Raw genomic sequence first — 13,370 nt, 5'->3', positions numbered from 1 at the left:
CAACGCCTGGATGAAACTAATCCTGCTCAAAAGTTGTCATTGTTGCATACACATTAAAAGGAAGGCGCACTAACATTCTTTGTGCACACCGCGATACACGCGTGATGCGACCCGACATTATTAGGTGTCGAGAGTAAAGTGGTTCCATTGCCGCAGAGCGTACAGGGTACCCGAGGACATATAAAGATGAAACTCGCTTACATTTTGCCAACGAGCATAAAATCAACGATAATGAACCGAGCCGCCCTTAAACTCTGCCGTAAACACCTTCCTAGCGTGAAAAGACTAACTAGATTATTTGAACGAACCATTCTGGCACGTTTGAGAACAGTTTGAGCAGCAGCAAATAATACATCGTGGATGAGTGAAAAAATCACTTTAAATAGGGATTAAACAGTTAGACAAAAAATCCAGGTAATTTTATTTATTTTTTCTCTCAACAAAGCAGAGTGATTTCGTGGTACAAAGCGGGGGGGGGGGGGGGATCATGTTATTAAATTATAACTTCAACCACTCAGATCGGTTTCCAAATACTTTAATTTCCTGTTTGTTGAAGAAAACTGCTGCAACTCTGAACCTGCAACAAAGTAAAAAATTTGAAAAGAGAAAAATAAATGACCCGAAGATAGGCAGTTGAAAAATGTAAAGGTCCGTAGAAAAATTTCGCCAATTCTCAACTCACAAGCAAACAATGATTTAAAACTATTTTACGCCAATAATTCTTGCCGAAAAATTTTTATCTGGTCTTTCGTGCCAAATGTCACAGAAATTAAATTCTCACAGGGGAACTCTTTTTTTTCCTTCTTCTTTTTTTGCGAAAAATACTTTTTCGTAAAGTTTCAGGCATTTATTACCACAAAATTGTTAGATATGTATAGACGTAACTTGAAGTATAGAAGATATCGTTGCAGAAAATTGTAAATAGAAAATTAGAAAATATTGGAAAACCAGAAACTAGTGAATCGATTCGAAACAGAGGCTAAATATGTAACCAATCATCCACTAAAACTTACACTTATGGTGAAAAATTAAAAAAATGGAATCACCCTTTTCGCCGAGCAATGATGATTAATTATCGATGCACCAAGTCGTTTGCTTTTCAAATGAGGAGCAGTTTGACAAACACTTAGCAAATTGCTTATTAACATGACATCCATCAGTCAATGAAGATGATTTTTGCTGCCCTCGGTAAATTAGTATCACGAGCAACACTCTTAACTTTTGACTTAGGTTATTAAACCACTTTGTCTCCGATTTTAACCACTGAAAGTATCCTCCATCTTTCACCCACACTGATCAGTCTCGTATCGAGTAATATCTGCCATCATGACGTCGCAACAGATGAAGATTATCATAATCCTTCAGTCACTCACCTGTACCAATATTTAGGCATCAGTTTGTCTATCACGCACCATTTGGTAGATGGTGGTATTTTTTTGCTGCACTTCCAAAAGCTTCCCCCTCCAACTCCAAGAGATAATGAAGTTAAATGATGGACCAAATAGTGATCCACTGGACTTCCTTTGTTCAATTTTATCGACCAAGAGACCTCAACACTCGATGGCGAAATGCGTTTTACTTTTGGCGCTGATGGTGGAACTAGACCGGCTGAAAATGTAAATGTGTTTAGTTAAAAAATCAGAAATGTCTCCTGCATTTTCTTTAATTCAACAAAAATCTAATATTTAGTATTTCCAATGTTTATCAGTCTCAATCGATTTGGTTTGGATCCATGATATTTTGCATTATTCTTACTGTAGGAAAAAATAGTTGCAATATCCGCGATGAAGTACCGACATAAATGGATTTTTGTATTGCCGGCTCAATTTTTTTACTACGGAAAAACGTACCGTTCTCTGATTGATAGGCGAGTGTTATTCTTCCATGAATGCAGGAATGTTCCTTCACTCCTAATTTTGGACAAAGGTGAATAAACAAAATAGCGACAGATATCTGTACATGATGAGCATATTTTGATATCTAGCTTCTAAAATTTAAGTTCTGAAGAGCCGTTAGACGGATGGAACATTTCATGAAACTTTATGAAATGAAATTTCCTCGGCAAGATTGAATTCCCAGAAATCACATTTCACATTTCTGTCGTTAATGGAATATTTCTGCCGATAATGCACTTTTTTCCCATGATAGTCACTAATTTTTTTTCTCGAGAGTAAAAATTTCTTTACATTATGTAAATCAGGACGTAAACATAGGTCCTCACCGCTCCACAATCAAGCCAAAAACTGACGAACCACAATCAGAGAACGTTACTGACAGGACAATACTCTCTCTACACGGGAAATATATTTTGCTTTGCCCGCCGCAGCAGTATAGACGAGCAAGACAACTTCCAAAAACCTAACATTATAAGAAAAATAAATTTTGACGGCTATCCTCGCCACACAAAGAATAAACACCATCATAGACCATGGTGTAACACTGTCATGATGAGAGGTGTTTGCCATCAGAATTTATCACTCATCGCCATGTGAAAATTCTGATCTATGATCAAAAGAAAATAGAATTCCTGACATTCAACGCGGTGCGTTAAGGAGGCTATCGATAACAATTAGCAAAAATTTAGTTACTATAACGAAAGCTTCCATGTCGTTAAAAATTTTTTTGTATGTTTTCTCTGGCGGGACCAATTTCATAAAACAAGGAAATTATTGTTTTGACGAATAAATTTTAATTTTGAGTAAAAAATCGCTTTTTTGTCAAAAGAATTATTTTCTTCAGCGTATCCTCGTAGAAAAACCACCCATTTGCTAAATACAATTCTAGCTGGAGCGAACTTCAGCTATGAATTCACCATTGCACAAATTTCATAGAAAATCGACACGCCCAGCGTGCATGGAGACTATCTCCATTTAAATCTTCTGTCACATTCATACGGCGCAATGATACAACTATTTGAACTCTCCGGAATGCGTGAGGTATCACGCCGCATTTGAAGGCGTTTTCAAAACAGCCAAGTTCCGATACCCGGATTATCGTTTTGCATAGTTCATATTCTTTTGTTACATTCCGTACCACTCGTCTATTTTTAATCCTTGTAGAAAAACCACCCATTTGCTAAATACAATTCTGGCTGAAGCGCACTTCAGCTATGCATTCACCACTGCAAAAATGTCAAAGGAAATCGACACGCCCAGCGTGCATGGAGGCTATTTCCAATTAAATTTTCCGTCACATTCTTACGGCGCAATGATACAACTATTTGAACTCTCCGGAATGCGTGAGGTATCACGCCGCATTTGAAGGCGTTTTCAAAACAGCCAAGTTCCGTTATCAGAATAATCGTTTTGCATAGTTCATATTATTTTCTTTCAATTTCTAACCACTTGTTTAATTAGAATCCTCCTATAAAAATTACCCATTTGCTAAATACAATTCTGGCTGAAGCGCACTTCAGCTATGCATTCGCCACTGCAAAAATTTCAAAAATTCCCCCCCCCCCAAAAAAAAAAAAATAAAAAATTTTCCAGATGTTTTGAATGCAACAATTCGCAAGTATTTTGTGCTGAAAGTATAAAAAAAAAATAATTATTCCGCAGAAATTGATGGAAAAATTCTTTAAGGAAGCTTCAAAATGCGTCCGATTAGTCGTATAAATTCTAAAATTTCTCGGAGGAATTCCTCGGACCCCTCCCCCCCTCCGTGCTTGGGGCCTCGACCTTAAAACTGGTACCAGGGCCCGAGATGGGATGTGGCGGGCCTGGCACCACGGTGCCAGCATGGTACCACGCAGGAAATCTATCCTTCATACGAGCCTTCTAGTGTTAAGGTGATTCGATGGGCGCTGTAATTTGTGTCAGAATGACATGTGATATATCACAATTAGTTCCATTTTTTTCAGTTACTCGTCATTTTTCTCGAATTTTGAGATCGCAGTCCTGTTTGTCAGAAGACAAAAGAATTCACTCACCAATTTTGACAAACGAATGCAACGTAATAAAAACGCGTGTTTGTTTTTTAGAAGAAAAATATCGCATTGGATACTGATATCGAAACTGCACTCGAATGCGATATTTTCTCTCCGAAGAAACGACACCTAGTTACGTTGAATTTGTTTGTCAAAATTGGTAAGTGAATTCTGTAGTCTCCTGACAACAGAGTTGTGATCTCAAAATTCGAGAAAAATGTCGAGTAGCTGAAAAATGGTACCAATCTATGCGATATATCGCATGTCGTTTTGACACAAAATATGGCGTCCATCGAATCACTTTAACTGTGTTACATCATAATCTCGTCATTGACCAAGATGAAAAACTGCAAGGAAATGCATGTTAATAAATGCAATGCATTTAAATGCACGTAAAGTTTAAATGCATGTTAGGATTACTTGTGTTCACAGCCGGTCCGACATTGTAATCCCCGAACTGGCCGAGCTGGTTATGCGCCATAACTTGTGGCTCATCTGGATATTCCTCATCTCTGGCCTCAATCTCGTTATCTAAATGAAGTTTATCATCGTTAATAGCTACAATTTCTTCTTTTCCAGTTCGTCTAGTCCCTCCAGCTTTTTTTAACTGGACTTCTTCCTCCTTAACCAAGAGAGCATCTGAAATAAAAATTAGAACTAAATAGAACCTCTCATGTTGCATTGATCATAGGTAGCTTTAACCATCAAAATGGGGACTTGTGAGTGGACTCATTAAAATATATGTACGTAGGGATGATGATGGTGTGATATCGAAAACTTTGACCCTGCAAACCATTAAACCTCACATTTTTTCCCAATCTGTAAATAAATATTCCACTCGATCATAGTGCGACGCGTACATAAAAGATTAATTAGAGTCAATCAATTTTTAACAAAACATAGTATGGATTGTATTCTGCAAAAAGGAACCGAAAGCATCCCAACGTTACTAAGATTGTGCGCCTTTTTTTACCTCGCAAACATAAACTGATCATCTAAACAAGTTCTATCTTTACTCCCAATAGACGATAAATCCAAGATTAAAATTACCTCTGTAAATTTAATTTTTTGCATGATATCAGTAATTTTTTTGCGAAAAATGTAAGGTGCGCGCTCCTAGCAACACTGGAATGCTCTTAGTTCCTTTTTTTAAAATGTAATCCAATATGATGAATGATTCATTCATGCCTAAGGATAATAATTACTCCCTTATCGATTGCTAATATCGATTTTGCTGCACCCGTTTTGTTTTTTATTTGCTTTTGCCCCTTTAAAAAACGACTAACTGCGAATAAAATGGAATGTACGGACCTGGTATTGGTGGCGTGCCCGCAAAATCAAAGATTTGCGTATGATTCAGGTAGTCAAACGGATCGATGGCGATGACCATAAGGTGTATCGTGTAAGGTGCTATTTCCTTTTCTTTGTAAACGCAGACATAATCATTAGAATCGTTCACTGTCACATTCTTGACGAGATAATATCCATTATCAGACAGTGGTTTGACGTCGTCATTGTGATATACGTCTGCAAAAAAAATTACATAAAAAAGGAGCAAAAAAAGGACAATAGAAAACGAAAGCGGAAGCTCAGCAGAGTTTGCGTGAAGAGGGGTTTGCCATGCACAGAATAGCACACAACACTGAATTAAGGGGCTTGGAGAACAAGGCGCATAAGTTCAAGTTTTGCTATTTCGAGAAATAAGTTTTTGAAATTTCGAAATTACATGGATCCTTATGGCGGAAAGAAAGTTCAAACTGACTTTTTGATGTTTAAAAATTGGAATCCGGGAGCGAATTCTTCACAAAATATGCATTAACACTAGTTTCACTTGAAATCATTACCTAATATCTAAATTTTTTAAAAAAAATTGCACTTATGCGCTTTGTCCTCCAAGGCCCTCGATACATAATTGGATTTCATCTTGCAAAAAGGAACAACTGTTACTGGCTCATCCATCAAGTCACTTATCTGCAAGAGGAAATCGATGGCACAAAGTTGTTTTTAAAATGAGTAAAAAATAGTGATTCCTTGTTGCAAAATAAAATCCAGTTCACTGTGAGTCTATGGTTGACTTGGATAAAAGAAAAAACTGAATGTGATTTTTGAAGCTAAGTTCTTCAAGTATTGATCAATCGATCAGAGGAAGAATTTTTTGGGTTCTCTACTCCAGTGGCATTACTTTAAGGTACATCGTTGCTAGCTATTTACCTCACATGATTCATTTTGACTAGTACATTTTTAATGTAACCGCTTATGAGTACATTTGATCCACTTTCATACTTTTGAAATTAACATGAAAAATTGATAAATTACTAAATTTGCGCTCACCTGATACCTTCAAGTAATCCTCTTCATAGTATATCTTAGCATAATGTTTGCTCTTTTCCGGACATTTAACTGGGAAATCAATTCCGGGAGTAACCTGATTATATTCTTCAATGTCCTCATCGAAACTTGCCGGGAGTATCTGGACGAAAAATTATTTTGATGTCATTAAATTTATGTCTGTTATTAGAATTGAAAAGACCCTTCTGTAAAAGTGTGATAGTAAGGTATTTCGTCTTGACAAAATTAATTTAAACATCAGTGCAAAAAAAAAAAAAAAAAAAAAAAAAAAAAAAAACTATAATGTAACTTTACGTCTTTTACCGACACATAAAATGAGCTAAACTTTTCGAAAGTTACTTTTTCAGGCAATAAGAAGATTTTTTATGGAAATTTCAAGATCCGATTTTGCGACCCAATTTGAAAAAAATCACGCCCCTGAAAATTTTAGCTTGTAAAGTCCTTTTTCAATTGGTGGGCGCTCACAGATATTCTTTATTCACATGATATTCTAAACTCAAATAGTCAAATTTTAATGCGCAAATTGTAAAAAACCACTCAACTGTAACTAACCTCAGTTATATATAAGCTAAGAGCACTGAAAGTCACTAACTCTAATGTCAAACTCATGATAACCCGTTCTTTGGAATTTCAAGTGAACTCCGAGCAATTTATCGGGCCCATATTGAAAGAATGCTGTACAAATTATCATTTTAAGATGCCATGATAACACGAGCAAGTGTTGTTTACGTTCTAATATTTGTGAGTTTCTTGAGAATATTACGTCAGCGGTGACCCATGCACCACACATCGATTGAAGTATGACTTCTGATGGAAGTTTATATGAAAACCGTAAACGAGAATTCTCTCTCTCTCTAAAATTCTCTTCTCCTCTCTGAAATCTATTTAAAACCACAAAAATTCTGAGTGACCCAGACGCTTCATTTTTTGGACGTTACAATGAAAAGTATACAGACAGAAGTATTCAAGTGGAGGATTCTGGTGCGATTGAGGATTCATATATGATGAGAAAATAGGAGCTGTTTGCTTACTACCATTCACAGGGCACATTTAAATAAAAGAAAAGTATACTGTGGGCTCAAAGAGTTTAATACGTATATAGCATACATTAACTGATTTTCCCTTCTTATTGTAGAATGTCCAGACTTAGCAGGGCATATCCTCCGAACGAGGAAAGAAAAGGGGGAAGGGGGAAGATGTCCATCCGAAAACTCTACCGCTGGCCCTGAATGGAAAACCAGACATGGAGAGAATTTAAACAATTTATTTTTGTACTTAAACAATTTATGTGTTTTCATCAAAATTTCAAGTAAAAACTATCTCTTTCTTTCTTCATTGTCATTTTTCATGTTTAGGGTACTCATTTCTCATAGTTGACCCTATGTTTCGTATATCCGCACTCAAGAAACTTGGTGAAGAGTGCTGGGCGCTGTACTTTTAAGGTAACAGGTCCTCCAGATACCAGATGCTTCTGGATTAGTATGCACACAAAGAGGTAACGTAGGAGGCGTAGGACCACACCACAGCCTGCAGTACTGCATGTCTGCAGTACATCGATGTCATCATGAAAATGCGAAAGGGTAACGGAGGATCGAGCTCCAGCGGTTCTGCGTTATGGAACGCAGTACCACAATTGTGCGGTCCTACGTTACCACGTTACCACGTTACCACGTCTTCGGATCATCATTTGAGCACCCATCCAGAGCAACCTGGTACCCGAAGGACATTTGACCAAAAGGTACTGCACCCAGCAGAGTCCGACAAGTTCCTTATCTCGCTGACATACCCGCACATACAGGGTGTTTCAGATCATCCGTGCCTGGCTTTTTTCTTGGGTATTTTAGGTCGTAGGAAGTCAGGGACCGCGGGGTTGAATAAGGTATCGATCCAAAGGAATTCAAATTTCTCAGTTCTAAACTCACTCGGCCCCCCTCCGAAAGTAAAAGGGGGGTCATTAATTCAAAATTTCGACCTCAAGATAAATGCACCTTGCATGGTATATTCTGATGAGGCGTATAAAGTGGGCTAATAATTTATTGAAGGTGAATGAGAAACTACCACCGTGGTTTTACGATAGTATTTTATGTTGTCTTTTTGTCGATTTGTACACTTATTTACAAACTCATGTAAAATAATATCGAAAAACATTATATTTACACAATTAAATATATAAATCATTAAGTAGTCATACATGAAAATCAGACAGTACTAACTTTTAATAAAGTGATTTCTTTTAGGAAACTTGTGCTCACAAACGGAGCCCAGCTTATCTTTAAAGTTTTGGACTAAGTATAACTAGTCACAGATTCTTAAGTGACTTCAATTCATCTAAAAAAATTTTAAAAAAATCCGGACCTTATGAAGCGTTTATTGCGCGTTCCATGAATTTTCTTTTGCATATCCGCCCATTGGATGATATTCACAATTCACCTGGAGCTATTCGGTAATTTATTCGGCCTTTTAAGCCGAATTCACACAGTTAAATGGTTCATCTACTTTTTCCTCCGACTCTATTGGCTGGAAATCTTTCCTAATTGAATGACACAGTAAACATTTGCAAAAGTTTGAAGAAATGTTGAGTGAAAAGTTAAACCGTGTGAATTGGGCTTTAGAGTGCGCACAGAGAGTCTGAAAATAGTCCCCGAACTTTTGATTAAAAACGGGGTGAGACTGATAGCACGATTTACATCATAGCAAGAACCAATCGGACCATTCGCTCGTCTTAAATAAGAACTTTTTTCCGTCATAGACAGCAGCAACCTGGAACCTGGAACAAGGAATGAAGAATGTCGGTTTCTGTTTGGCACGTTATCGAGTGCTATAATTATTTTATGTCAATCCATTCAGAGCTTTTGCTGAGCACAGATATCTCGTCTGGCGCATCATAAACAGCTGCGACTCTGAACCTGGGAACATAACAACGCTCACTGTAGTACAAAAGATTTACTCTGGAGTTGGAAGCCGTATAATTTCTAACTCAACATCACCTACATGCGACACTAAGGAAAACTTAAGTGAAAAAATCAGTCTGTAAGGAGCAATTTGGCACATTTGAGCGTTCAATTGGAATAGGTGTATATTTTTATTCCAAGTACATGTGGACGAAAAAACAATGTGCCGCGCATAGAGAAATATCAAATTGCAATCATTTTATAATCTTCCTTCAAATAGTAGCTTTTCAGCATTTCCAGTGCCTCTGATTCGTTTATTTTTAATGTCCTTTTCAATAAATATTTTATTCTGAGGAATCTAAAACACCATTAAAGAATAAAGGGGCTTTGGAGGACAAGGCGCATAAGTGCAGTTTTTGCTATTTTGAGAAATACGTGTTGGAAGTTTCGAAATTACACGAACCTTTATGGCGGAAATTAGGTTCAAACTGACGTTTTGATGCTTAAAAATAGGCATTTGGAAGCAAGTTCACAGAATATGCATTAAGACTAGTTTTACTTGAAATTGTTAATATTTCAATTTTTTCAAAAACTTTCCTTATGCCTTGTCCTGCAAGCCCCTGTTTTCATTTAAGCCGTGAGAAAGATTCCGAAATTCCAAGAGTGAAAGTGTTGTAACGTTTAAGTGAACAGTTGAATTGAATCGGGACGTGCGAAAATCGCCAATGTCCATTTTTCTAGTCCTAGGTTTTTCTGAGTTCATAATAGTTTTCGGAGTTGGTTGCAACCACGAAAGTGGAATTAAAACTTGTCTTCGGGTTTCCTCAATCCCAAAACGAGTCCTTTCGTCACTTATATGGTTGTATCAACTCTTTGAAATTATTCTAAACTCAAAAAGACTTAAGACTGAGAAAATGGACTTTAGCGGTTTTTGCTCGTCCCGAACTCCCGATTTTTTTTTTTTGTTTGTTTGTTTTTTATTAGATATTTAGAGATACATATTAAATTAGAAGGTACAGATTAAATACATTATTGATCTTAAATTTACAGAACTAATCTACCTTATGAAGCCCCGGAACCGGGCATTACATCAGGGGGAACTCCCGATTTAATTAATCTATAAACATTATGTCTATTGGAATCAATAGCCATGTTTTATAAAATTGTGAATGGTAAATGTATTTTCTCAATTTTAGTGCATCAAACTTGTAGAGAAATGTTCTTTATACTGACTGATATGAGTGTCCTGGCATGAGACGGTCGAAGTTATGCCAATACAAGGAGGTCAGCACGTTTTCTACATCGTGGCATTCATTTCCCCCGCCGAGGACCATATCGAGGCGGTTTTTTTCGACATACTGGATCATAAAGTACTTGACTGGGTGATCCTTCATTATGTTGATTGACCATTTTACTTGCACCTCCGTATCACTCACCTTCATCACTGTTGGTTTCGAGGGCGGGTAAAGAGCTGAGGGAGAAAAACAAAAATACACTTTACAACTTTGTCCATAGTGGGTGCTGTGGGCTGATTATTGTAATTGATAGACAAAATGATGGACATAAAAGACAGAGGGAAAATGGGGAAATCCTATAAGTTAGTGGCTGCAATGGACAAAGGAGGTAAGTAATAGACTGATGAACGGCAACCGGTGAGAGATCCTATAATTCATCCATCATTTCAGTTGAAATATGGCAATGCCGTGAGCCCAACCTATATCTTGAGTGGTCACTGTGATCCTGATTGGGCAACAGATGAAAACGATAGAAAGAGCACGACGTGTGACGTCCAAATCTCGTCGCGAAAATTACATTGCGAGAATCTCAGCATTTTTTTTTTTTTTTTTTTTTAATTGGGCATGTCTTCTTCTATACTGTGTTTATGATAGAAATTCAATTTGAAACGAAACCAAACAGTTTGTGTCCAGAAAGGTATCTCGCTTAGTTTGAGTCACCAAAAATCCACGAACCCAGCAGTAAAATGGCACCACTAAGCGAATGGTGAAAGCCGTAATAGATAAAGCTTGTGTAATGTTCATTGCAGTAAAATTATATGAGGCATTTTACAAATGGATATAAAGTGTGGGATGTGGAGAAGAAAATGTTTGTCTCAGAGTATAGTAATTGTCGATGAGACAAAGAACCTAGACCTGTGTTAAAGTGCTCTGTGGATGTTGAGAATGAGATGAAAAACTGATGCATCTGACTGTGAGTCAAAATCAGATCTCATGCAAGGAAAACTGATGCATCTGACTGTGAGTCAAAATCAGATCTCATGCAAGAAAAACTGATGCATCTGACTGTGAGTCAAAATCAGAACTTCATGAGGAACCACGAGCGTCAACTGAGATAAGTAAAAGCTCAGAGAATGGATGTCTAGCGCTCTAGTGAAGAAAACAGGGTGTTGTCGAGACCCATGTGGAGATGGATGAATAGATGATGGAATCTCTATGGGTGTGTTTAGCTCACCGATTATAATCCAAGATGATTTTTGATCTGACATAAAGCGTGGAAAGTGAAAAATGAAAATTTGTGTGAGTCATGTAATATCGGCAAGATACATTACATAATATCGAGATTCGTAGTATTTTCCGTACGGGGATTCTCGTATCGCAGAAAATTCGAAGCATGAGATAAATGGAATGACTGATCTTACGAGCTGGTGCGACAGTTACGCAGTGCGCACACCTCCTCCTTTTAATTTATTATTTATGAGGAACTTTCTATCTTATTTATAATCAATTTGTAATTTTCTCGAATGTGTTTTCGTTCAATTTTAGCTTTTGATACACATGATTTTCTGAGATTTCTTGTATTTTGTTCTTGATTTAAGCTCTTTTTATTTCGTTGTATTTTTCACCGCCTATTTATCTTTAGTTCTTCCGTAAAAATTATTAAAAACAAATCTAGCTTCAGCACACTTAAACTATGCGGTCGAAACTGCAATAGCGGCAAGGGAAAACCGCGGGTAAAGGCCAGCGCGGAGGCTACTTCTTATTAATCTTCGATCGCATTGCTCAGGCGCAGTGATACAACTCTACGTACTCTCCGGAATGCGTGAGGTATCACGCCACAATTGAAGGTGCTTTTGGAAACGCCAATTTCGAGTGACCGAAAGTTAGTGAATAGGAAACCGATAAATCTGGTAATAAAATCAGAATTGTTCTTAAACTTGATACTTTAGTTAACTCTGGAAAAGGAACCGAGTTAAGGAAATTAAAAGTCTTGTGAGTGACTCAAAAGCAAATGATTGGTGTATAGTCCACAAAACTTACTCAAACTCTAGACGTGACGCGTGCTTGAAACAGAAGAGAATGTGAAAGTAAAATGGAGGAAACCTCTATGATAATCTTGACTTCTGAGCACTTAAATTAAAAACTATTATAGGGACAGTAATGCCATCGACATGACGAAGTTAAAATGGAAATACTGAAATAATTTTGAAGTGAGAGACGGATCACTAAGATTGCAATAGTATTGCAAAGAATTAAAAAAGCCACGAAAGATCAAAACACATTGATGATAAATATCATATTATAGGGAGCAGATTGTTAAAAGAGTAATTGATGCAAAATATTTTTCCTACAGGTAATCAACTGGATGATTTGTTAACAAAACCTGTGTCTGTTTGCAAATTCAAGAAACTGATTGTGAGACCGGGACTCAGACTTCAGCGAGATCAAAATTTGAAGTTCGTCGAAAATTCGTCGAGAAAATTCTATTTGTGATGTTTGTTTTAAAATAAGGTCTGGTGAGGTTTTTCTGGGTTTCCCTCATCCGTTGCAACAAATGTTGGACCTGTATGTTGTTCCCAGTTAGCATCTATTCATAATGGAATTAATTTTTGAGGAGGCGAGTTGAAATATGGCAATGCCGTGAGAGCAAAAATTAATACGTATAATATCAGCTGAGCTCTTTTTAGTTTTTTCATAACCTCTGGTGCACCCTTATTAAATGAATCTGCACTGCAAGTGAATTGTTCTCATTCCAAATATCCCTTTATCCCAACGATTTCCCCCCTTAGTCTATCAGAACCACCCGTTTTAGCCAAATAGAATCCCTTCATATCCTTTTTGTCTTCTTTTTCTAAGGCGTTGTCCATCAATGTCAACAATCAGCTCGCTGGAATACCGACATTCAATTCAGGTATAAAATGTAAGAAGTGCTATACACAAACCTCATCGAAAACCTGTTTTATCCTTTGT

The 13,370-nt window shown here is 37.1% G+C and overlaps 2 protein-coding genes across 4 annotated transcripts in view; both read right to left on the bottom strand.

The window, feature by feature from the left end:
- Window positions 1-406: 406 nt before the first annotated feature.
- On the bottom strand, window positions 407-6,984 carry LOC109031857 (uncharacterized). Its single transcript, XM_019043654.2, has 6 exons — window positions 6,827-6,984; window positions 6,257-6,395; window positions 5,237-5,452; window positions 4,346-4,564; window positions 1,374-1,608; window positions 407-577 (listed from the first exon to the last, which is right to left on the bottom strand). The coding sequence occupies exons 1-6, from the start codon at window positions 6,881-6,883 to the stop codon at window positions 499-501; spliced, it is 945 nt and encodes a 314-aa protein (XP_018899199.2). The 5' UTR covers window positions 6,884-6,984; the 3' UTR covers window positions 407-498.
- A 1,353-nt stretch (window positions 6,985-8,337) lies between these two features.
- LOC109031838 (uncharacterized) overlaps window positions 8,338-13,370 on the bottom strand; it is a 30,552-nt gene continuing 25,519 nt past the window's right edge. For 2 of the 3 annotated variants that reach the window (XM_072296598.1, XM_072296600.1), the window contains 2 exons: window positions 10,399-10,636; window positions 8,338-9,180 (listed from right to left, as the gene is read on the bottom strand). In XM_072296598.1, coding sequence (XP_072152699.1) covers window positions 9,099-9,180; window positions 10,399-10,636 — 320 coding nt within the window. In that variant the 3' untranslated portion in view covers window positions 8,338-9,098. The remainder of the gene's footprint in view (window positions 9,181-10,398; window positions 10,637-13,370) is intronic. The other variant, XM_072296599.1, reaches the window with a different exon arrangement.

The sequence above is a fragment of the Bemisia tabaci genome, chromosome 2 (assembly GCF_918797505.1).
Source record: "Bemisia tabaci chromosome 2, PGI_BMITA_v3".
In the NCBI taxonomy this organism is placed as follows: domain Eukaryota; kingdom Metazoa; phylum Arthropoda; class Insecta; order Hemiptera; family Aleyrodidae; genus Bemisia; species Bemisia tabaci.
Note: the sequence above shows the minus strand (reverse complement) of the source record. Positions and strands in the feature narration are given on the sequence as shown.